This window comes from Gekko japonicus, unplaced genomic scaffold, assembly GCF_001447785.1.
Source record: "Gekko japonicus isolate JY-2015 unplaced genomic scaffold, Gekko_japonicus_V1.1 scaffold1928, whole genome shotgun sequence".
Taxonomy (NCBI): domain Eukaryota; kingdom Metazoa; phylum Chordata; class Lepidosauria; order Squamata; family Gekkonidae; genus Gekko; species Gekko japonicus.
The window spans coordinates 62,343-85,529 of record NW_015170339.1 but is presented as its reverse complement, the minus strand read 5'-3'; the positions used below and the strand labels follow the sequence as shown (position 1 = coordinate 85,529).

The 23,187-nt window shown below is 48.8% G+C and overlaps 1 protein-coding gene across 1 annotated transcript in view; it reads left to right on the top strand.

The window, feature by feature from the left end:
- The first annotated feature begins 8,855 nt into the window (after positions 1-8,855).
- The window catches only part of INPP5J (inositol polyphosphate-5-phosphatase J), a 65,405-nt gene continuing 51,073 nt past the window's right edge, over positions 8,856-23,187 (top strand). Inside the window, 6 exon segments of the mRNA XM_015418164.1 lie at positions 8,856-8,860; positions 12,510-12,649; positions 14,860-14,948; positions 15,207-15,356; positions 16,706-16,903; positions 20,952-21,817. Of these exon segments, the coding sequence (XP_015273650.1) occupies positions 8,856-8,860; positions 12,510-12,649; positions 14,860-14,948; positions 15,207-15,356; positions 16,706-16,903; positions 20,952-21,817 (1,448 nt within the window).

The window sequence follows — 23,187 nt, the reverse complement described above, 5'->3', positions numbered from 1 at the left end:
CTTTCCCTGTAATTCTGTGCATGCCCATATACTGTACAGAGCTTTTTACCTCTTGGGAAGGAGGAAAAGTTATGCCATGTATCACCAGATCTTTTCTTCTGGGTGATTTTCCCCCCACACACCTCCTTGGAATTTATCATACATTGCCCTGCACATTCTGGAGGGCCGCACTGCCAGGTGAGAGAGCAGGGAGTGTGTGTGGGACATACCCATTCATTCCAATCCACAAATTTTGGGGTAAAGTTGCAACACACACTCACCAGAGTTTCATTCATCAAGTAGTCATTTAGCTTTCTCTCTCTCTCTCTGGGTCCTGAAGCTACAGTTTGGTGTAGTGGTTAAGTGTGCAGACTCTAATCTGGGAGAACCGGGTTTGAGTCCCCTCTCCTCCACTTGCACCTGGCTGGATGACCTTGGGCAAGCCGCAGTTCTGATAAGAGCTGTTCTTGAAAAAGAGCAGTTTCTGTCAAGAGCTCTCTCAGCCCCACCTACCTCACAGGGTGTCTGTTGTGGGGAGGGGAAGGGAAAAGAATTTGTAAGCCGCTCTGAGACACTTTTGGGTAGTGAAGGGTGGGGTATAAATCCAATCTCTTTTCTTCTTCTTCTTCATCTTAACCCCTCTGGAAATTTTCATTAAAAAAAATAAATCTGAAGCAGGCAGAGAGTTGGGCAGCAGCCAAGATCCTTCACATGTGGGTCCAAAGCATTGGGTGTAACACAGGTATGCAAATTGAGCACAAGCAACAATTGTGGCATGTTAAAGAGCAGCAGGTTTATCATAGTAGAAGTTTTCATGAGTCTTGAAAGCATTTGCTCAATTGGTCAGTTAGTCTTAAGATTCTATGTTGGTTTCGCTGTAGCACCTTTGGCAGCCTCAGCAGCCTTTTATACTTAGGAGCCAAACTGCATCAAAATTCCAAGCAAGAGATCAATGAAGAGCCAGTATGAGAAAGCCCTGTTGTCAAACTTCTATATCTCACACACACATTTATATATTAAATTTGTTAATTGCCCCAGTTTTTTAATTGCCCAATTACTCTGGGCAATGTACATCATTCCTAAAAACATCAAGATAAAATAATTAAAACAATAACATAACACACACATAACGGTACTGATAAATGACATGCCCATAAAGTTTCTGGAGCCCATACACTGGTTGTCCTTTATTAGGAGGTATCACTCATGAAATCTCACAATAAGTAATACATACACACGGGAGCACCTTGCATGGTTGTTTTAGTGCCCTGGCATAAATCTGGGCATGGTTTGCACTTGGATTATTAGCACTGGTTTGCCTCTATCCTTTCCCTTTCTGCAGAACATCTCAAAGAAGCCCGTTTGTCCCATAAAAATCTCTGCCTGCCATTCCCTTCCTATATTGACTGTTCCAGTCCCTTGACTTAAACAGCTCCGTTTCTTGTTTTAGAGAGCCGTGTTTGTGCAATCTGTACTGAGCCGCATTTGTGCAATCTGGAGCCGTAGCTTGCAGACCCCTGCCGTGTGGCGTGTTACACACACAGGCAACCTCCACCACACCCCTGGTGGTTCCCGCTAGCTGGCACCCTCCCCAATCCCTCCTACTTCCTCTTCATTTTTGTGATGCTTGCACAGAAGGATTCTCTGACCCATTCTATTTCCTGTCTCCAGTCTCCATTTTCACGTGTAAATTATATAGCTCTGAGCAGGGGGTGCCTGTGTGTCATTTTGAGGTTTTGCTGGTGCTGGGAAGGGAAGGGAGGGAGAAGCACCCCCTCATGCTTCAAGGAAGCACAGCCCTGTCCTGTGTCTGCTATCCAGGGCAGCCCAGAGAGCATCTGGGCCTGTACAATTCCTGAGGGTTTTTTTTTCTTCTGATGCTCTCTTCTGGGCCCCTCCACCTGGGTTGGTGGGGGTTATCTGTGTGTGTAACATGCCACACGGCAGGGGTCTGCAACCTACGGCTCCAGAGCCAAATGTGGCTCAGTGCAGATTGCACAAACATCACTCTCTAAAACAAAATACTGAACTAGGTGCCCAGCAGTACAGCTGGCAGCACTAACAGGGCACACCTGTGTGCCTGACAACAGCTGGGCTGCCTGTCCTTGGGCACCTGGGTCCCTAATTGCAGGTGCCATCAATGCAGAGGGCGGGGAGAGTGCAAACAGCCCGATGGGACTGTTGTTCTGGCAGGCCTCCTCGAGCAGTCCGCTTATTCCTCCAGGACTCACTTTACCACAACACTGACTTGGAAAACAGAACTGCTGCTGGGTCTCTCGTGACGTGTGCAGGTGTCTGCTCCCAGGAGGTGCACCACTTTTGGAGCCGTGCACCCCAAAGGTCACAAACTGTGATGTAACCAGGCATTTCCACACCACAGGTCTCCATTCTACAATCCTTCCTTGGAACCTGGCACCATACAATTTTAAGAAACAAAAGGGGGAGGGAGGGGGATATTATGTGTGAATAGTAAATGACAGTAATACAAGTATTGAGCTGGAATCACTCCTGAAGTCTTTGCAGAGTGATTAGTAATATCTGGAGAGGATCCTCTCCTCTCCATGCCAGCAGCCTTCTGCCATCAGCTGAACGTACGTTGGGGCAACGTGGAAATGTGTCTGCATCTTGAAACAGAGCAGAGTGGGTCAAAGGGACCGACTCTTCATATGAAACCTGTGGGGCATGTTCCTTTGCCTGCCGTGCTGTCCCAACAGACTGCCTGAGCAAGCAAATAACTCGTCTTTCACCGACTATCAGCTAGCCAGTATTTTATTGGTCTGATCAGTAGCTGTGTCCTGCTAAGGTCAAGTGAGGTCTGTGACTGGATCTCCCAATGTGATTCCCCCCCCCCCTTAAACCAGCCACAGGAGAAGGGATTTGGATATGGTGTATGGTGTTGTTGTTGTTCAGTCGCACAGTTGAGTCCGACTCTTCACAACCCCATGGACAAGATCTCGCCAGGCCTTCCTGTTTTCCGACGTCCTCTGAGGTTTGCTCAATTTCATGTTCGTTGCATCTATGACACTGTCTAACCATCTCATCCTTTGCCGTCCCCGTCTTCTTTGACCTTCAATCTTTCTCAGCATCAGGGTTTTCTCCAGTGAGTGCTCCCTTCTCATTTGGTGGCCAAAGTATTGGAGCTTCAGTTTCATTATCTGGCCTTCCAGGGAACAGTCAGGGTTGATTTCTTTTAGGATTGACTGATTTGATCTTCTTGCAGTCCAAGGGACTCTCAAGAGTCTTCTCCAGCACCATAGTTCAAAAGAATCTATTCTTCGGCGCTCGGCCTTCCTTATAGTCCAACTCTCGCAGCCATACATGACTACTGGGAATACCATTGCTTTGACCATGCGGACTTTTGTTGGCAGGGTGATGTCTCTACTTTTTATCATGCTGTTTAGGTGCATGGTGAGGGAGGGGTAATTCCTTCCATTGTGCCTTTTTCCCGGCCAGCCCATGAAGCAGAGTCAGATTGTTGGTTTCTCAAGGTCAATATTGCCTGCTTGGGCTGACAGGCCGCTCTCTGGGGTCTGCGTCAGAGGTCTTTCACATCACCTCCTCCTTTTTTCAACTGGAGAAGCTGGGGACTGAACTGGACCTCTTCTGCATGCAAAGCAGATGCTCTACCGCTGAGCCACAGCCCCTCCCCCAAACACCCTCCTTTCCCCAGGTTGTAGTGAATCCCAGTAAGGAAAGAGAACAATGGGGTGCTTGTCCTGATTGCAGCTGGGGGAGGGGACATTAAGATCTGGAAAACAGTACAGGGGAAAGAGCCCAGCACCCTGGCTCCAATCCAAATGGAATCCCTTCCGGCTGTTTTTAGGGTCAAAGCCATCAGGGAGTGCAAGTTTGAATGTCCAGTGTAACATTCAGTTTGGCCATTATTCAACAACTGGGGTTATATGTGGGACCGAAGCATTCTGCTGGGCTCCACCAGCCTCACATTAGTCTCCACCCCAGCCCTCCAGGTTCTTCTCTCAGCTTGCCAGCCCCTGCTCCCTTACCCCCCACCCCGCCCTGCCCCACTCCATCCCATCCTCTTCTGATTCTTCCCAAGCTCCACCTCTGCTGGTTTCCGCTGTGGCCCTTCTCAAGTGGCCCACAGCTCTGGGAATCCAAAGTTGGCCAGTTGGCGCTTGCATTGCTCTGCCAAGAATAATGACATGGTTGGCCTTCATCTAGGAAGAATGCTAAACATCTAATAATAATGTAGATAATAATAAACACTTAAGGACTCCTGGCTTTGCAACAGCGCATGGATGAGTCACAGCAATTGTGGGTAAATTTAAAAGCAGGAAGGGAGTCGTGAGTCAGATGGAGTTGCAGGGCCCGCTGAACGTGCCGTGTCAAGCGGTGTCGTGCGAGGGTGTCTCAACAGGGGGCACTGTCCCCTCTGAGTCACTGATCATTCCTGCACACTGCGAAAGGACACTGCAAATCTACAGGCAGGAGCCTGGATGACTGGGTGGGCTTTCTTTTCTGGTTAAGTCTCAGTGAGCTGAAATGTAGGAAGTCGTGCGCTGTATGGGAGGACGCCATAATGGCTGTTTTCTACACTTGGCAGGATCTAATGGAAAAGCATTTCCTGACCTTGTACTACTTCAAACCACAGGTTGAGAGGTGCTGTATTTAAATTCCTGCTCCACTACGAAGCTCCTTATTTGGCTTTTTGTATCATGCCTAACCTGCCTTGCCCTGACTTGGATATCCCAGGATATCACATTAGTTCTTGGAAGCTAAGCAGGGTCAGTCCTGGCTAGTATTTGGATGGGAGACCACCAAGGAATACCAGTGTCATGAGGCAGAGGCAGGCAGACAATGGCAAACCACCTCTGAATGTCTCTTGTCTTGAAAACCCTGCAGGGTCACCATAAGTCAGCTGACTTAGAATCATAGAGAGCTGGAAGGGGCCATACAGACCATCTAGTCCAACCCCCTGACCAATGCAGGACCAGCCTAAAGCAGCCTATTTGTCCAGCCTCTTCTTGAAAGCTGTCAGTGAAGGGGAGCTAACCACCTCCCTAGGCAGCTGGTTCCACCTTTGAATCACTCTGACTGTGAATTACCCCCCCCCCAATATCCAGCCGATACCTTTCTGCGTGTAATTTAAACCTGTTGCTTTGGGTCCTGTCCAGTGTTCCCTCTAAGCTGAGTTAGTGTGAGCTAGCTCACAGTTTTTTAGCCTCCAGCTCATACATTTTTGCCTTAGCTCAGGAAGGATGGCTCCAGAGCAAACTAATTCACGCAGCAGCCAAATCGCTTGCTCACAACTTTGATGCTAGGAGCTCACAAAAGTAGAATTTTTGCTCACAAGTCTCCACGGCTTAGAGGGGGCATTGGTCCTGTCCTCTGCTGCCAACTGGGACAGCTCCTTGCCCTCCTCCAAATGACATCCTTTCAAACATTTAAACAGAGCAATCATGTCCCCCCCCCTCAACCTCCTCTTCTCCAAATGAAACATTCCCAAGGCCCTTAGCCTTTCCTCATAGGGTTCAGTCTCCAGACCCCTGATCATCCTCATCGCTCTCTCTGTACCCTCTCAATTTTGAGTGTGAGCTGCCCTGAGCCTGCTTTGCAGGGAGGGTGGGGTACAAATTAATTAAATAAATAAATTACAGTTTAAAAAAAACCTGCCTTATTTATATGCTTATTAATTTTATCACATTTTTCTCACTGATTGGGGCCCCAAAGCATCTTTTCACATCACCACCCCCTCTTCCACTTAATCCTTACAACAAGAACCTCGTGAGGTTAGGCTGAGAGATTGCGATGGGCCCAAGGTCCCCTGGTGGGCTTCCATCCCAGGTTCTGTTCTGACACTCTGACCACTATGCCGCACCACCTTAAACGCATGTACAGGAGGAAGGATGGCCAATAATAGCTTGTTGTGATTATTCACTTTACCGGGATTGCTCCTACTCAATGGACTGCTAAGGTTACTCTCTCCTGGGGGTTTTGTATGGCTTGCAGTGCAAACAAGCTGGACCCTGCCAGCTCAAAAGCAATCCTCAAGTATTTTTTACAGAATGCACATACAATCCCAAGAAGAAACCAAAAAAGCAGACTTATGGCGGCGCATTAGCAGACTCTTCTTCATGCCGCGAGGCCGAATGGACTCAAGTGACGCCGACCGGGCAAGGTCAGGAGGTCGAGCGGCAGAAATGATCTTTAAAAGAGGTCTGAGGACCAACTATGAACATGAGTCTAACGTAAGCGGCGGTTAAAGAGAAAAGAAAACTCCCTACCCCATTCTGTAAAATGGAAAGTGAGGCGGGCGGGGGAGGGACGCCTCCCAACCGCATGAACTTTTGAGTGAATTGAGGGGGGGGAGCAGAAGAGAAAGCGTGCAAAACTGTTAAATACTTACCAAGGCGAGTTCAAGCATTTGGGTGCGTATTCAGAGACTTTTAAAGTATTTGTCAGAGTAAACAATCGATAAAGATGGCGGGGAAGAGGATGGAGAAAGAGAAACTTTTGAAATTGAAACTAATGGAGAGCCCCAAACCGGAAGGAACCAACGAGCTGGCAAAGACTTTGGCAGAATCCATGCGCCCCCTACTGGACCAGATGAAGAACCTCAAGGAGCAGATGTCGAAAATGACTCAGTGTATCACCACTCAGCAAACACAGATAAGCAAGACTCTTAAAATGATGAATGAAACAGCTGAGAAGGTGAAAGAAGTGGACGCCACTGCATAAAAGGTGAAAAAGAAAGTTCAAAAGCTGGAAAAGAAGCAAGTTTCTATGGAAGATCAGCTGCTACAATTAAAAATGGAAAAGGCTAATATGATTCTTCGCTTCCAGAGCATGCCAGAGACTACAGGAGAGAATCTGAAGGAACTAATGAGTGAAGCATTGGCCCCAGTGACAGATATGAAGGCGGAATTTCTGTTAAACAATATGGATGTGGCCTACAGGTCATATTCAGGATATATAAAGAAAATCTGCCTGGGAAAATTGTGGTAAGATTCTTGAAGAGGCATGTGAGGGATGCAATCCTGAAAGCAGTATCTGGAGCACCCCTGAAAGTGGGGGAGAATACCATCAGAACATTGAAAGATATTCCATTTGAGATAAGACAAAGGAGAAAGAAATATAAAGAATTCTTTTTCTACAGACAAATGCAATTGGATACAGATGGTTAACTCCAAAAGGCATAACCTTCAAAATCAAGGATAAAAAAGAAAAGATTGACTCTGTTCAGAAAGCACGGGAATTTTTAAGAGTCCAGTTGGGTGAGCCAGGGGAAGAAGGAAAAAAGGGATGGACAGTAAGTCAAATGGCGAGCTGGACTCGGAATCTTCCGGAGAGGACTCTCTTTCAGAGAAAGGGGCGACAGCCCCTAAAAGTCCTTATAAGCTTCAGGAGAGATTAGGCAAGGAGAAGTAAAGGCTGAAGGACTCTGAATTGTGCCTTTAAAAAATGTTGAAATGAGATGCTCTGGGGTGTTTCTGTTTGACAGTTAAACTTTAAATTTAAGACTTGGAAAAGTTAATGCTAAATTTGACTCAATTGATAGTAGGGTTAACGGGATTAAAACTAAATGTTTGTCTAAAATGGTGAGATGATCTCCTCTCTCGGGTTTTTAGTCAGTAGTGGGTATTTTTCTTTATCCCCTAAATGTTGTCCCCTTCCCTATTTTCTGTTGTAGTTTGTAGTGCTTTAAAAAAAAAAAAGAAACCAAAAAAGCAGCTCGAAATGGCACTGACAAGATGATGGGCATTGAGCTTTCCTTCCAAGTTTCCTGGGGCTTTGTAATCAACCAGTCAAGGGTGATCCAGAAGAGGGACTGATGCACTAAACCAGACCGGGAAGGTGGAGGGGAGCACTATGAATGCATGTATGTGCAATAAAGAAGCCAGCTATTACATGCAATCTTCCAGTGAACCAAAGGTGGAAACCTTTTGACAGCCTCCTCAGCCCCAAGACAGGAGCCCTGAGGTTCATGCCCTAGGAGCATCTGAAACTGCTTGGATCCATCTACTCTGGTAATGCTTGACTGGCAGCAGCTTTCCAGGTGGAAAGGGGTCTTCTGCTGCAACACCTGCTTATTCCTTTCAGCTGGAGATGCCAGTGGTTCATCGGGACTTTCTGCCTGCAAAGCCAGTGCTTTGCCACTGAGCCGGGGTCCTTCCTCTGGAATGAGTTAGCATCACATGCTTTGATTCCAGAATATTTAATCTGGAATAATTGCTACCCCTGGTTTCAGCCACCCAGCATTCCCATGCAATCCTATAATGATGGTTAATGTATTTTTAACTTCCAAGAGCTCCTCCTGCGATCATGCAACCCGTGTAGATAACATGCAGTACAAAGTGTGATTTTATTACCAGCACATACCTGTGGAAATAAGGTGACCCCTTCAGCGGCAGGTATCATCTCTGTCCTCCTGGGTTCAATGGACAATTGTCTGGCACTGAACGGTACCAGAAATGTGTGTGGCTGACGGGTGTGGTTCTCCAGCATTAACTGTTCTCTACTCACAGAAAGCTAGGAGCTGGATTCTTGTGCAGCTCTCTGTTCAGTGTGCTAGTCTTCAGCCAGCAGGGAGAATGTGGGGCAATATCTAAACATGCCACACTCCCCTCTTGCATTCCAAAGTACCACAGCATGAGGAGGGCTGTACATGTTTTTGTAGCCATGCAATCTGGGTCTTAGTCCTTCTTGTTCCTGCCTGAAGAGGAATTCTGTGAAGTCTGCAGATTTGCACATGGGTGCAATGAGATCTGGTCTATGCATACAGTAGGACAGGATTGCAGCATGGACTGTGCTGCTTCAGAGTGTGAAGGGGAGGGGAGGATCATATTTCTAAATGCTCCTCAAATTTAAAGGCACCCTGTCCCTACTAGCAGAAAGCTCATAGTCAGTGTGGTGTAATGGCGTGAGTGTCAGACAAGGATACAGGAGACCCAAGTTCAAATCTCCATGATGCCATGAAGCAGACTGGGTGACCTGGGGCTAATTATTCTCTCTCAGCCTAAGCTACCTCGCAGGGTTGTTACAGTGAAGATAAAATGGAGAAGCACAGAACACTATCCTGCCTAGGGTTGCCAGCTGGCCAGGAGAAAAAACAAAGTCCTGTCCCAACAGAGGTTTAATGTATGGAAAAGGACAGTTGAAATTTCATGATATAGAGTGAAATAACATCCCGTTAGAAGCTGCGGTGGCTCAAGTGGTTAAGACGCTGAACTGCAGGCTGTGGAAGGTCAGTAGTTCAGCAGTTCGAGACCCGAGTTGCCGCATGATGGAGTGAGCTCCCATCTCTAGTTCCAGCTCCTGCCAACCTAGCAGTTCGAAAGCAAGAAATTGCAAGTAGATAAATAGGTACCACTTCAGTGGGAAGGTAACAGCGTTCCGTGCACCTTGGTGTTTAGTCATGCCGGCCACATGACTACGGAAACGTCTTCGGACAGCGCTGGCGCTTTGGCTTTGAAACGGAGATGAGCACCACAACCCTATAGTCGGACTCGACTGGCTTTCGAGCAAGGAAACCTTTACCTTTAACATCCCGTTAAGCCTCTATTAAAGGGGCAGGATATATTTTTCTCCAGGTCAGTTGGTAACCCTAATGGCCTGGAGAAAGGGTGGAATAAAAACGTACTCAGGGCTGCTGAGAGCCAACGTGGATCCCCAGAAAAGATTCCGTCTGCCCCCCCCTAGGACCCCGATCCAAACCAAATATCATAACAGAACAAATAATTTGGTGTTCTCTTACCATTAATCTATAGTAATAAAACCAGCCTCTCTGTCCATTTACAGAAGGCATAACTCATCACAGAATAAAGGTAGGCAGTTCGAAATTGGTCACCAGCTTCAGGATGATTGTGGGGGTTTCAGGGCTTAAATTGAAAGGTGTGAAAATATCCTGGCCCACTTGACACACACACCCCAGTGCTATTTGCAATGGAAGTGAAGGGTCTCTGTTTGTGGCAGGCATCACTTATCAGAAAACAATGCTACATGTTTGAAAACTGGCCACCAATCCCAGGATGATGATGATGGAAGTTGCAATGCCAAAAATGAAGGGGACTGGAGCACCCTGAACCAGGTTATCTTCACGACAGACATCACATAATAAGAGCGCTTTTAAGTAACCAGTTATGTGCATCTAATACTCAGATCCCCAACCCACCATGGAAGGCTGCTGGGTGACACACTCAGCCAGACCAACCTCACAGGGTTGTTATGAGGATAACATGGAGGAGAGCAATGTCACTTTGGGTTTCCATTGGGGGAGAAAGACTGAGTATGACATTTGTAATAAATCTAATTTTTAATGACAGTGAAAGATTACATAATCTCTCATATAGCAAGTAGCCAATACAAAGGGCTAATAGAGCTTCCACCAACACAGTAATGATTAACAACCCGGTGCCTGAACTGGGTGTTCTAAATTCTGCTCCACACGTGTAACCATTAAAACAGATTAATGCCCCATTACTATGTGTGTAAAGCATGGAGGAGGGAGGAAGTGTCCTTTTACTACCTCTCGGCGGACCGGAATGTTCTAAATAATTTTAATAATTGTAAAAGGACAGAACATCCTTAATGTGCTTTTTAAATATGTTTTTTAATCTGCAGAAATTATTTACATGGCAAAGAATTTTAAAAAATAGAACCCTCAACCTGCAGCTTGAATCCACACTACCCTCTCAGGACTCGGCCACGTCATCCTGCCGCATGCATCCTGCAGGCCAAACATGAATGACGGTGCCGTCTGCAGCCATGCAGTTGCAATGTCACTGTACTCCACCAGAGGGTGGAAATTGTCATCAACGCCTGATCTCTTAGCAGTGTCTGGCAAGCTGGGGATTGGTGCATGATCCTTTGGGGGTCGGCTTGGTTATGCAAAAATCTTAATGTCCAAAAGTTCAATACAAGTCCACTCAGGAACATGGCACTTGAGGGCTCCACCAGAGGGTGGAAATTGTCATCAACGCCTGATCTCTTAGCAGTGTCTGGCAAGCTGGGGATTGGTGCATGATCCTTTGGGGGTCGGCTTGGTTATGCAAAAACCATGTCCAAAAGTTCAATACGAGTCCACTCAGGAACATGGCACTTGAGGGTTAATACGAGAAAGTTGCTTTGACTTGTAGGAGGGTGGTGCAATGGCTAAATAAGTAAAGCTGGTCACTCAGCCTCTAGAGCTGCCAGGTCCCCCTCGCCAGATCCAGGGTGGGAAACTCCTGGAGATTTGCGGATGGAGCCTGGAGAGATCAGGGACTGAAAGTTTAAACAAGGCAAAGGAGAGCTGTCTCAGATCTTAATAGATAAACTGGTACTATATGGAGCTTCTATCAGGTGGCCAGTATATACAAATGCAAAATCATACTATTATCCATAAGTAATACCCCCCAAATAATCCCAGATCACTCATTCACACACGTGTGAAAGCATAGCTAGAATGCAAACCTATATTGGTTTTATGCCAGACTGTCATGGCCCCCCACCTTCAAAGGGATTCTGGGAAATGTTGTTTGAGGAGGCTAAGGATTCTCCTTTGGAGACTCCCTCGCAGAACTATAGTTCCCAGAGTTCCCTGGGATAAAAGAACAACTCTGAAGCAAATTTAAATGAATGACACAGATATGTCATAAGGCTTTTTCGCATCAAAGGAGGGGTGGTGGTGGCACCATATGCTTGCCTTCGTTTCTCTTTTGCTTTGTACAGTGCAGACATCTCCACGCCAGCCCACGTTCACTTGCTTGTCAAGTAGTCCCCGCTGCTGTATCTTTCACGGCATTTTAAATTGCCAGCGATTGCAGGAGATGCTTTTCTTGGCTTGGAGAGAAAGATTCTTTATTGCCTGTTAATTTCTGCAGAGCAAAGACAGCAGCGGGGCCTGATTTAAGAAGTGGCAACTCCAGGCTGTCAGGTTGGGGGTAAGAGATGTCCAGACCATGGACAATTGCATTGAGTCAGGTACCAGGTCCTTGTACATCACAGTGGCTAAGCTTATGAGCTGTGATAGCAGAGAGTCTGGGTCAAATCTCACCTCTGCCACAAACTGCTTGGGAAAGCCACAATCTCCCACTTCCCCACTCCTAGTAATACTAGTCTATTCTGAGGAATACAGCAAAAACAGCATGAAAAGTGCTGTGCAAATGGTAAGAATTCCTATCTTGTGATTGTTGTGTGGCATTGGCTTACAGAAACGGCACAGCCCCCACGTGGGAGATTTACTGGGATCCAGGCCTGTCAAGTGACGTGACAGTCCACTTGGCCCTTATGCTGCTTCTGTTCACCTCAGTGCAGGAGTGGAGAGCTTCTCTGCTGATCAGGCTGTGCAGGTCAGGCCTCTCTGTCTCTCTGCCTGCCACCTCACTTCACCTCTGGCGTTGTATTTCCCAAGTCAGGCAGGCATTATAACCAGCCAAACAGGTGCAGGTAAGCTCCGGTTTCAGCAACAATATTTAGGACACTTCCGGAACTGATACAACTGTTTGTTGAGAGGGCACAATATGCGTGCACTCGAACAGTTGTGTGTTGAGAGGGCACAATATGCGTGCACTCTCGTTTGTTTTGCACAGCGTGGACTTCTCCACCCCAGCCTACATTGGCCTCCTTGTCAGGCAGCCCCTGCAAAAAGTATCAGGTGAAGCTTTTCTTGGTGCAGAGATCAATGTTATCACCTGCGAACTGCTGCCGTGCGAGCACGGCGCAAAAACAGGTAAGCCGTCTATTGAACAGGCGCCGGTCGATGCGGTTGGTTGGGTTTGCTGTCAGGCTTTGGGCCCAAAGATGGATGTGGGCTGGGATTTAAGAAAACAGTTCGAGAAGGAATTGGAATTTGGTTTCACCCCTGCTGCTCTTTCATATTCTAATCGCAATGGGACACTTTAGGTGGCTTTGATGACTCTGCTCATGAGTTTGCTAGTAGCTATTAGCCATAACTGGATAGCATGTTCAGAGGCAGTAACACCAAGGTCTCGGGGTAGTCAGTCACTTCCCGCCCCTCTGAAGAAAATTTATAGCATCATTTGACTGAAAGTTTTTCCAAAGCAGAATGCTGAGCTGCATGGTCCTCGGTCTGATCTAGCCAAGGCACTCCAGATAATGTATTCCTGTTTTATCTTCATTCTTGAATCTTTTCACCACAGGACTCTCTTGCAAAACACACATGAGAAAATAATATTTGCTTATACAGGCATAAAATAACAAAAGTTGTGATGCAGGGCGATCGTGAGGAAAAACCTACAGGCAGAAAAATGCCTGTGGTTTGCAATGGAGGTGAGCAGCTGGCAGATTTGAAGGAACGGCAATGCAGCCTGGAAATCCAATGCTTGAGGACAGGGGAAAAGAAAGGGAAGGGGAACTATCACCAGCCTGTTTTGCATACACCTGCTTCCCACGGAAGCAAATTAAACTGGGTGTGCTAGGAGACTGCAGGCAAATGAGTCTGACCTGGGAAGGGCACAGGCAGCACGGGCCAGGTGAGAATATTTATTTATTAGAATGGATGTGGGGAACTGGAGAATGTAGGGCTCAGGAGCCAAAGCAACAGGCGGGATCCCTCCTCCCCCCTCCTTTCCCAACAGTGACCTAATTTGGAGTATGAATGAGAAAGGGGGAAGAAAGCTAGGAGCTGGATTCTAGTGCCCTAGAGAGAGAGACAGTCGGGGAAATCAGCAAAAGTTGTAGGGTGCAGGGTGCAGGGTGCAGGGTTGGGGGGGGGGGCTCTTGCAGGCAGCTCCGCCACCCCTTGGGATAAATTGGTATTCTTTGGGAGTCAACCTGGGCATGCCGCATGTGCCTTCCTTTCCCTTCTCCTAAGGCGGTCAGTGCTGCATGCCAAGGGATTGTCCTGTTTTAGCCTCCTCACAACAACCTCGTTTGTTTAGAAGGCAGGAAAACCATGCACGGATTCTGCACCGTCTCCAGGCAAGTTTCAGACCCAGCATTTTTAAACAGCTCTTCTAGGATCTTTTTTAAAAAGCCAGTGACGGTAAACTTTGCCCTCATTTCCCCAAGTCTATTGTTAACATAGGCAAATATATCTCGTATTGTGCCCGTAACAGCCCTGCAGTGTAGGTCATTGCCATTTTACACTTTGGGAGGGATCCTGTACTTTTAATGAGGCAGAAGCGAGTGTAGCGAGGCTAGTGTAGCGAGGCTAGAGTGCCCGACAGGGATCGGTGAGACCCAGGTTCCATTCCTCCCTCTGCCATGAAAGCAGGCTGGACAGTCACTCTCGCTCGGCCTAACCTACCTTACAGTGTTGTTGTGATGATAAAATGGAGAATATTGAACGCCACTTTGGGTCCCTATTTGGGGAGAGAAAACGTGTTGTGTTTTTTTTTTAATGCCCAAAGAAAGAACTTCGGCAAGTGCTCCTCCTGCTTCAGGTTTCACACCTGCCCGCATATCTCTTGCAGGGAGAGCTACCTCTTAAAGGGACAGCAGCCCGGTCCTCCCTTTGTCGCCCGACTGTAAGGCTATGTAGACGCCGCACTACAGATTTAAAAAGACCCAACCCCTCCCATGCCATATGGGGAACTGGCAACATGAAAAGCTCAGCCGTACAGCCTGCAGGGTTTTTTTTAAAAAAAACTAATTTATTCATCTTTGGCATAATTGATTCGGTTTCTGCTACTTGTGAAGCCCCGCCCCCGATCGGTGTCAGTCATCTTCTGCTTCGGGCTCTGCAATTTCCCAGCCGGTGTTGCCCACACACTCCCCAGCAGATCCTGGTAGCCGGGAGGGCTCGACATTGGCCTGTGATTTTTAAAAAACAAAACACCGCAGAGATTCTCCGGGAGGTGCCTTCTCCCCCCCCCCCCCTTTCCGGGACTTCCCCTGCACGTGGCGCCCAGCCCCCGCGAGCCCCTCCGCCGGGCCATGTGGCCGGACAGGCTCCTGCGCCTTTAAATCCTCCGGCAGGTTGCAGGGCTCCTGACGTCACGGCTTCTCCGGGCTGCAGGGGGGAGCGGAGCATCGTCGGCCGGGGGGAGGCGGGCAGCCGCCACAAGGTAATAAACGAGCCGGCTGGGCCAGCCGCCTGCCCGCCCTGCAGGTAGTCATTGGGTCCCGCGAAGGGCAGGTGGCGGTGCCTGGAGGGACGCCAGCCGCCCGATGCCCCTCTGAAGGAGAAGGCGTCCGGGCAGTGTGGGGGTGACGGCTTCCCACTCTCCCGACCCCTCCCCGAGGAGGTGATTAGGCTGGTCTTTGCTGGCCAGCCCGGGGGTGGTCGCAGGGGGCACTGTCTCTCTCTCACCCGCCCATTCCAGGTAAATGGGCACCGCCTGCCTCTTCCTGGAGGGAGGCGTGATTTGGCCATCAGGAAGAAGCGGCGTGGCTGGTTTGCGCTGCTCAGTGCGTGGTGGACCCGAGCCCTTCCGTACACCCCTGCTCGCTTTATCCGTGCATGCCTGGTGCGAGTGCGTGTGTCGGTGGCTATGCAACCGCATAGGGGAGGTGTTGCTCAGGAACCGCGCATACAACCCCCACCCACCCCTCCAGAAGCGGCTCCTCTTTGCTGAGCCACCACGAGGGAGATCTCCATAATTCCAGCTGGTGGAGCCGGTGTGTGGCAGGCTGAAGTCGTTCTAGTGACAGTTCAGGGAGGCTGAATTGAACCGCTTTTCTGGATGGGTCTCCAAAATGCCTGCTTCTTCAGGTCAGGATGCTGGGGGGGATAGGAGGAGCCGGCTCTCTGGCATTCCTTTGGAGGTGCTCAGTTCCTCTTTCTCAGTCTGGGATTGCCCATTGTCCTTTCTGATGGGGCAGGAATGGATCGTAATGAGAGAACCCCTCCCTCTTCTGTTCAGCGATTAAACTGTCCACCATTTCCAGCGCTGTCTCTCTGCTTGTTTTATGTAGGGCCACCGGTATACGCGAAGCTCCTCAGAAGGGCTTGTGGTTATTAGTTTAAATATTTAGGCTCTTTTCCCAAATGGAGACCCAAAGTGGCTTGCCATGTGATTCTCCCCTCTTCCATTTTGTTCATTCCCTTACTCCACTGGTACCCCGGCGCTGTCTCTCTGCTTGTTTTATGTAGGGCCCACCGGTATACGTGAAGCTCCTCAGAAGGGCTTGCGGTTATTAGTTTAATTATTTAGGCTCTTTTCCCAAATGGAGACCCAAAGTGGCTTGCCATGTGATTCTCCCCTTGTCCATTTTGTTCATTCCCTTACTCCATTGGTACCCCGCCTTTCTCTCCAGCGGGAACCTAAATAAATTACATCATTCCCCTCTCTTCCATTTCATCACAACAGCCCTGTGAGGTAGGTTAGGATGAAAGTGTGCCATTGATCCAAGGTCTCTCAGCAAACTTTGGTGGCAGAATGGGGGTTCGAACCTGGATCTCCCAGTTCAGTTCTCTAACCACTACACCACATTGGCTTCCACATTTCAAAAAGGTGTGTGTGTGTGGGGTGGGGGAGACTGCAAGGCAGGGGTCACAGGATGGCTGGGCCCCCAGTGTAAGGGACCTGCACTCCCTCTGTGTCCCAGCCGGCATGAGATCCAAGGAATTGGCACTGCCAGAATGGGGAGTGGTGAGGAAGGCTTTTGAGGAAGAGAGGCAGACAAGAGATTTTGTGTGTAGGTATTCTGTGAGGGAGTCTCTCTGGCATCTCTTCTCCCCAGATGTTGCCACAGACAAGCCGCTCGGTCTTGCATGCGTCCATTCCTCTCCATTCTGCCTCCACGGTGGGCTTTCCTTCTCCTTCCCCACGATCCTTGCATTGCCCTTCTCCCTGCGTGCCCTTCTCCCTATCCCTGGGAGCGCCAGTTGGGCTGCCAGCAAAGGCTGTGGACTGTTTCTCAAGTTGCAGCTGGCGCTGTTGAGCCAACACCTCCCCCTGCCTGCTGGTGGCGAAGGCAGCCCATTGCAGGCTCCATGCCACTGTCCCGCCTCTTTGGAAGGATGCGAGGCGGCAGTCGGGCCAAGGTGAACATCTACCTGTCTGGAAGACAGGCGAAGGTGGGGCACCCAGGCAGGGGAGAGGGGAAAGGAGGTCCCCCTTCTGCGAAGGGAGGGTGAAGGGAACGTCCTCTAGTTTATCGCTGTCAGCATGTTTGAGTTCCCCTCCTGCACTGGCGGTGTGCGAGAAAGAGGGGAAATGAAGGGCACGGAGAAGAGCTGAGAAATGCGGACTGGGGAGGGGAAACGGTGCCTGCTGGCCTCTCCATTTGGACATGCCTTGTGCAGATGAGGAAAGCGAGGCATGAGGCTAAGGTTGCTGTTGCTTACGAGCCTAATATTGTGCCTCATTGAGAAGACGTCTCCTGAAGGGACTGAAGAGTCTGGGGGGGGGGCGCAACCATGGGGATGCATTCAAAGGATCGATACCTGGGAAGGGGCTAATTTGTTCTTCTCGGATGAAGAAATACAATGTTAAAAGTGTCCCTTTAGGGGGTTTCATGGGGGCACTTTCATCACTCAGGGGCACCAAAGGGAAGGCAGGTGATAGGTTTGCCAGTTGACCAGGTACAAACAGCCTTGCCTGCTCCTGTGTCCTTATTAGCAGCAGTTCTATAGGCAGATGTTAGTATGTTGATAATATTTATTCCTAGGCATGAGAAGTGTCACCTACTGATTTCTGCACATTGAGCTGCTATTAAAGGAATAGGAGCAGGACAGACTGCTTTTTCTGGTTAATTTGCAACCCCCTCCCCTGTCCCCGCTCTGCCTTGCACCTCCTTCCCCGGCCCCGCCAGTCTTTGCTTTGAAAGGTGCTTGGGGCAGAACAGCAGTTTGATGTGCAGGTGAAACTATTCCTACAGTCTACCTTCTAACAGCTGTTTTTAGGAACACAGGAGCAGGGGCTAGGAAGAGTAATTTGTCATATTTTTACCTCTTAGGAGTTTTAGGCAGCTTATAAGTTCCTTCAGCAGTTTTACAAATTTCTTCAGCAGAGTGCAAATCAGACCAGTGTGTGATCAGGCACAATCTACTGGCAGTGCCTTTTGCTTATGTATTGTCGAAATGAAGCCAGTTGAACAATGCTGCAGAGACCTTTCAGTTGTACCCCCCACTCCGGGTACACAGTGGAAGGCTTTCCCACAAAGTTATCTTGGGCCAGCCTTTCTTGTGGAGGTGTGTGGTCCTTTTGTCCTGGTATAGATATGTTCACCAATGAAGTATACAGGTATTCCTTAGGGTGTGTACCATATTATGGCACATTGAGATAACATTAGTTAGCTGTTAATATTTTTGAACTTTCCCCTCCTTGGGTCTGAGCAATCCAGGCAACTACACTCAGTTAAGAAGATAAGATCCTTTTAAATGCACAGATTAAAAAAAAAAAAAGAACATGTAGGAGTAGACCAGGGGGTGGCATTTATTCTGCAATAAAAGAGGTGTGTGATATGAGTTTAACCATCTGTTGTGCGGTTGTCAGGCATATTCTGCACTACACTGTGTAGTTTTCAATTGAAATGCTGGATAGGGATGGGCATGAACTGGGAAAATACGGTTCGGTTCGTGGTTTGTAGCATGCCTGGTTTGCAAACCTTGGAACATCATGAACTTTTAGCTGTCAAACAAACTGGTTAGGTTTGTGAGGTTCATGATGGGATAGAATGCCCCCCGGTGCACTAGAGGTACCAAACTTACAGGGGATGTCTGGCTGACTCTCCTCAACCTGCTCTTCAAATTTGGGGAGGATTGATGGGGTCCAAATTATGGTCCCCCCAAAAGATGCCCCCAGAAAGCAGTTTCCTCACCTAGGATGCTCATCTACATGCCCTCCAAGTTCCCCCACCCCCTGTAGCTTTGAAGTTTGGTAAATATTTATACTGAGCAGAGACAATCTGTTTGGAAATGTACCCATTCATGCACTGCCCGCACCTTCACAAACTCCTTGGAAGTTTAGGGAAACTTCATGTTAGCTGACCTGCCACGAACTTCACTTTGCAAACTATGAACTAGCCAAAATTTGTCATGAACTTTTGTTCATGAGCTGGTTTGTACCCATCCCTAATGCTGCATGCACAGACTGGCTAATGCTGGCAGCTCCTCTTCCATTTTAATGTGTCGCCTTCCATGAAACTTAGCCAGTCTCCCAGTCGTGGCATTATGCCTGGACTCTGCGCCTTGGACCCAATGACCTCTGGCATCTTGGCCACAGTGGAACTGAAGGACGCCCTCCCAAAGGCCGAATCTAGTGACCACATCTGCCTGAATCGGACTGGCTCATCCCACAGACCTATGTCTCTCCCCAAAGCTGTCTCTAGCGAGTACATTTCAGGTGGAAGGGTTGCCCCTTCAAAATCATCTATGCTGTCCAAGGCCGAGTCACAGGCTATAAAAGAATCATTCTGTGTAATAACCCTGCAAGGTAGGCGGCTGCTAGTCCTGTTTTAACAAATAGGAAACTGAGGCTGGAGGGGAGACAGTGAGCCAAGGTTACCCTGAGAGCTTATTTAGAGCCCACCACCTGGTTTTGTGCACACGCCCAAGAGCTACTAACTGGAGCACACCAATGCATATCTGAAGGCACCTTTTAAATGCACCCTGAGGATGGTCCATGTGGCCCTGACATTTTAGGAGAGAGGAGTAGGGGCTTTCTTGCAGTGGTTATGTCAAATATGGGGAAGCCTGCCGACTCTTCTGCCCCCATTGCCGCCTCCTGGCACTGGATATTGCAGAGAGAATGGGTGAAGCCCCCCTTCTGAGGAGAGAGAACTCACCAGCTCCAAGGTTCCATGGCTGTTGGACAGGGCAAGGAAAGCCAGCCCTCAGCTAGCAGGGGAAGCTGGGCATGGAGGCATGAAAAGTGACTCACCTCTGTCAGAGAAAGGAAGTGGTCAGGATGGCTTCAGGTACCAGGCTTGGAGGGGCTGTGAAGCCACCAGAACAGTCATTTTAAAATTCAAGATGCAATTCCTTCCCTATGAAAGTGGGGACTTTTGAATAAATCAGTTACCTGGACCATCCAAAGGTACACCTGCATGGGGAGGAATTTAACCAACCTGGAGCCTTCCTTTAGGCAGTAGGAAATTGTCAAAAGACAGGTCTAGTAGTGCCATCCTAAGTGGACTACCAGTTAGGTCTAGTAGTGCCATCCTAAGTGGACTTACACCCAGACCTCAGTGGATTTAGAAACAACTGCTTAGGATGGCAGCAAGTCCCAGCAAATCCCCCTTCTCATTGAAAACTGATAGGGAGCAGATAAAATGGGAGGAATTCATGCAATGTACAGTTAGCACATAGTACTCATTGCCACAGGGCGTTCTGATGGCCACCAGCTTGCAGAGCTTCTGAAAAAAGGCTTCTTGCGGTTTCTGAATTGGAGGCATCCATGCTTCGAGGTCAAATCAGACAGGACCCAGGCATCAGGTTCTGGGCACCTCTAATGGCAGCAAAGTGGAACACACATGTGAGTTCAGGCACATAATCTACCAGGAAATTCTCTCGTCCAAATCCCATTGCAGTGAGCGAGAACCGTGAAAGAGTATGATAGCTAATTTCAGTGGGGCATGCATAGGAGAACTTCCAAGTGGTTTGTGCCTTGTGCCATTTAGTGAGGGAGGGATGCCGAAATGTTTTGAACTAGCTCTGGGCTATTTTGGTTGGCCTTCACCAGCCGCAGAAGCACATATGAACTACCGGCTTTTTACTCTGCCCCCTGACCACTCTAAATACTTGAACGATGGAAATCCAAAACAGCAACTCAGTTTGTTGTGTCCTTAAATAAGCTGCTGCTGTTACTCCGGTGCTGCATAAAGGGGACAGGAAGCAAGGAGGTGGGGTTTTGGGTATATCTGTAGCTGTCCTGAGGAAGATGAGGGAGGGTGACTTCTTCCAGGGAAGGAAAATGGCAAAGGGTCTACCTAGAAAGGGTTGCAAGTGGGCCCTTGTTTAGGTTATACAGCTCTTGTTTGATGCAGGGGTTGTCTCCTGTGGGGAATTTAGGAGAGCTTTAGTGCAACCAAAGGCCATGGAGGTCTTTTTTGAAGAAAGGATGCCAGGCAATACTTTGTGGCTTGCTTGGTCTAACGAGCTATCTCTGTTTTCCTTCTCCAAGATGGAGCCCAGTCACCATGGCAACCTGGACCAAGGCCCGTCCTCCCCTGTCGGGTCTCAGCCTGTATCACCCCGGGGCAGCATCGTGGGATTGGTATCACCTGGGTTGTTCCCCAACCAGCTCAACTCGGATGGAACTGTTCGGTACCAGCCTGAAGGATCCAGCAGCTCGATCAGTACTGTGTACGGCGGAGGGAATGTTCCTCGTGGGACTAGGCCTGACACCCTCTTTGACCCTCCCCACGTTCGGTCGCAACCTGATGGGTCTCGCCACTCGGGGCTTGAGGAGAGGGCTGGTGGTAGGCAAATCCAGCCTCTCTCCCTGGATACTAGCAGAGCTCAGCCAGAGGGCTCTGGTGGGGCCCAGATGTTCAGCACACCAACGTTACGATCTCCAGTAGAACTGCGTCCACTTTCTCCAGCCTCTGGCAGCTCCTCTTCCCTTTCCAATGTGTCGCCTTCCATGAAACTTAGCCAGTCTCCCAGTCGTGGCATTATGCCTGGACTCTGCGCCTTGGACCCAATGACCTCTGGCATCTTGGCCACAGTGGAACTGAAGGACACCCTCCCAAAGGCCGAATCTAGTGACCACATCTGCCTGAATCGGACTGGTTCGTCCCACAGACCTATGTCTCTCCCCAAAGCTGTCTCTAGCGAGTACATTTCAGGTGGAAGGGTTGCCCCTTCAAAATCATCTATGCTGTCCAAGGCTGAGTCAGAGGAATTCATCTCATATGGGAGGACAGGGCACTCCTCCAAATCCCTGGATGTGAGCAGCAGCAGCAGCAGCAGCAGCATTATTAATGCCAAAGAAAGTCTTCGGGAAAGAGGGAATAGGCCCAAACACAAGCCAGCCAATGAGTTTCGGTGAGGCAGGTCTCAATGGGCCATGGGGCAGGGGCAGGGGCAGGCTGCATGGTGGGGAAAATGGGTGTGTTCAAGCTAAAGCAACTGAGGTCCTGTCTAGATTTTGGGTAGGTTTTGTATCAATTTAACTGGGTCTTTCCCCCAGTGAAGGGTGCTTTAGGGAGGATGTGGAGAATTCTCTGTTAGGATCCTCCCTCCCTCCCTCATAAAACTACAGTTTAGGAACCTTCCCTGAAGAGAGGGAATGTCTGTTAAGCCTGATTATATGTTATGTAAGCCTGACCTTGTGCATGCAGCAGAATGAGATGGTAGAATTCTGAGGTGGCAAAATGGACTCTACTACTTCAGAGTGCAGAAGGGGGCGGTGTTACATTTTAAATATTTTTCCCCATGGAAAAACTCCCTGTAAAAAAACAAAAGCCCAGTGCATCTAGGAAAAAGGCTCTAGCCTATCCGCTCATATGCCATACTAGTTTTCTGTTTACAGGGAATTATTAAGGCAGGGGAACTGGGAAAACTAAGTTCCCCTACCTGCAGTTTGTAGTGGTGCAGTCCCTTTACCACCTCAGCTACCTGCCACCTCATTCTGCCTCATAGATAGACCAGGCTGCAGACAGGCCGTGTTCCACCAGTCACTGCAGTTTAAGTTACATTTGGGTGACTTGAAACACACTCTTTTTTTCAATGCAATTATGGGGATGGGTGGTATGGTAATTATTTTCTGTGTCTGCAAGTGTCAGTTTTGCATTAGGATGTGTCATTTTAGTTATTTAGAGCAAGCTAAGCTGGAGTGAAAAAGCAGGAGCTCAAATTAAGTGTCCTAATAAATCATGGAAGGATGTTCTTCATTCTTGGAGGAGGCGCAAAAATGAGCCCCTCAGTTTGCTGAACCTTTGTAGAGCTGAGTCCAGGCGAGAACCCTTGCACCATCTAAGGGAGGCCTCGTAATGTTGGTGTTGTTTTTTTAAAAAATGTGCTGTTGAGTTGCAACCAGGGGTCATTTCCTGCAGGAGCGCACAGGAGTGGAGCTCCGGCAGTAAAGAGCCCAGGGGGCGGGCACATGCAACAAGCCCCACCCCCTGCTCCCAGCAGCCCTCAGTCAGAGCAAGTAGCAGCCAGGTAAGTTGCAGAGCTCCCCCCGGCCCCCTGGTCCAAAATAGTCCAGTGGTACTTTTAAGACCAAGGTTTATTCAGGTACAAGCTCTCCCTCCTCTGCGAGGACAGATCTGCACGTTCCCCCCCTCCCCCAATAGCTAGCAATCCAAAACAGTCCAGTGGAGCCTGAGGGGTGGGTGTTGCCTTCTGACACACTTCCGGGGATGTCAGGGGGTGTGGCATATGCAAATAAGTTGTGCTAATGAGTTATGCTA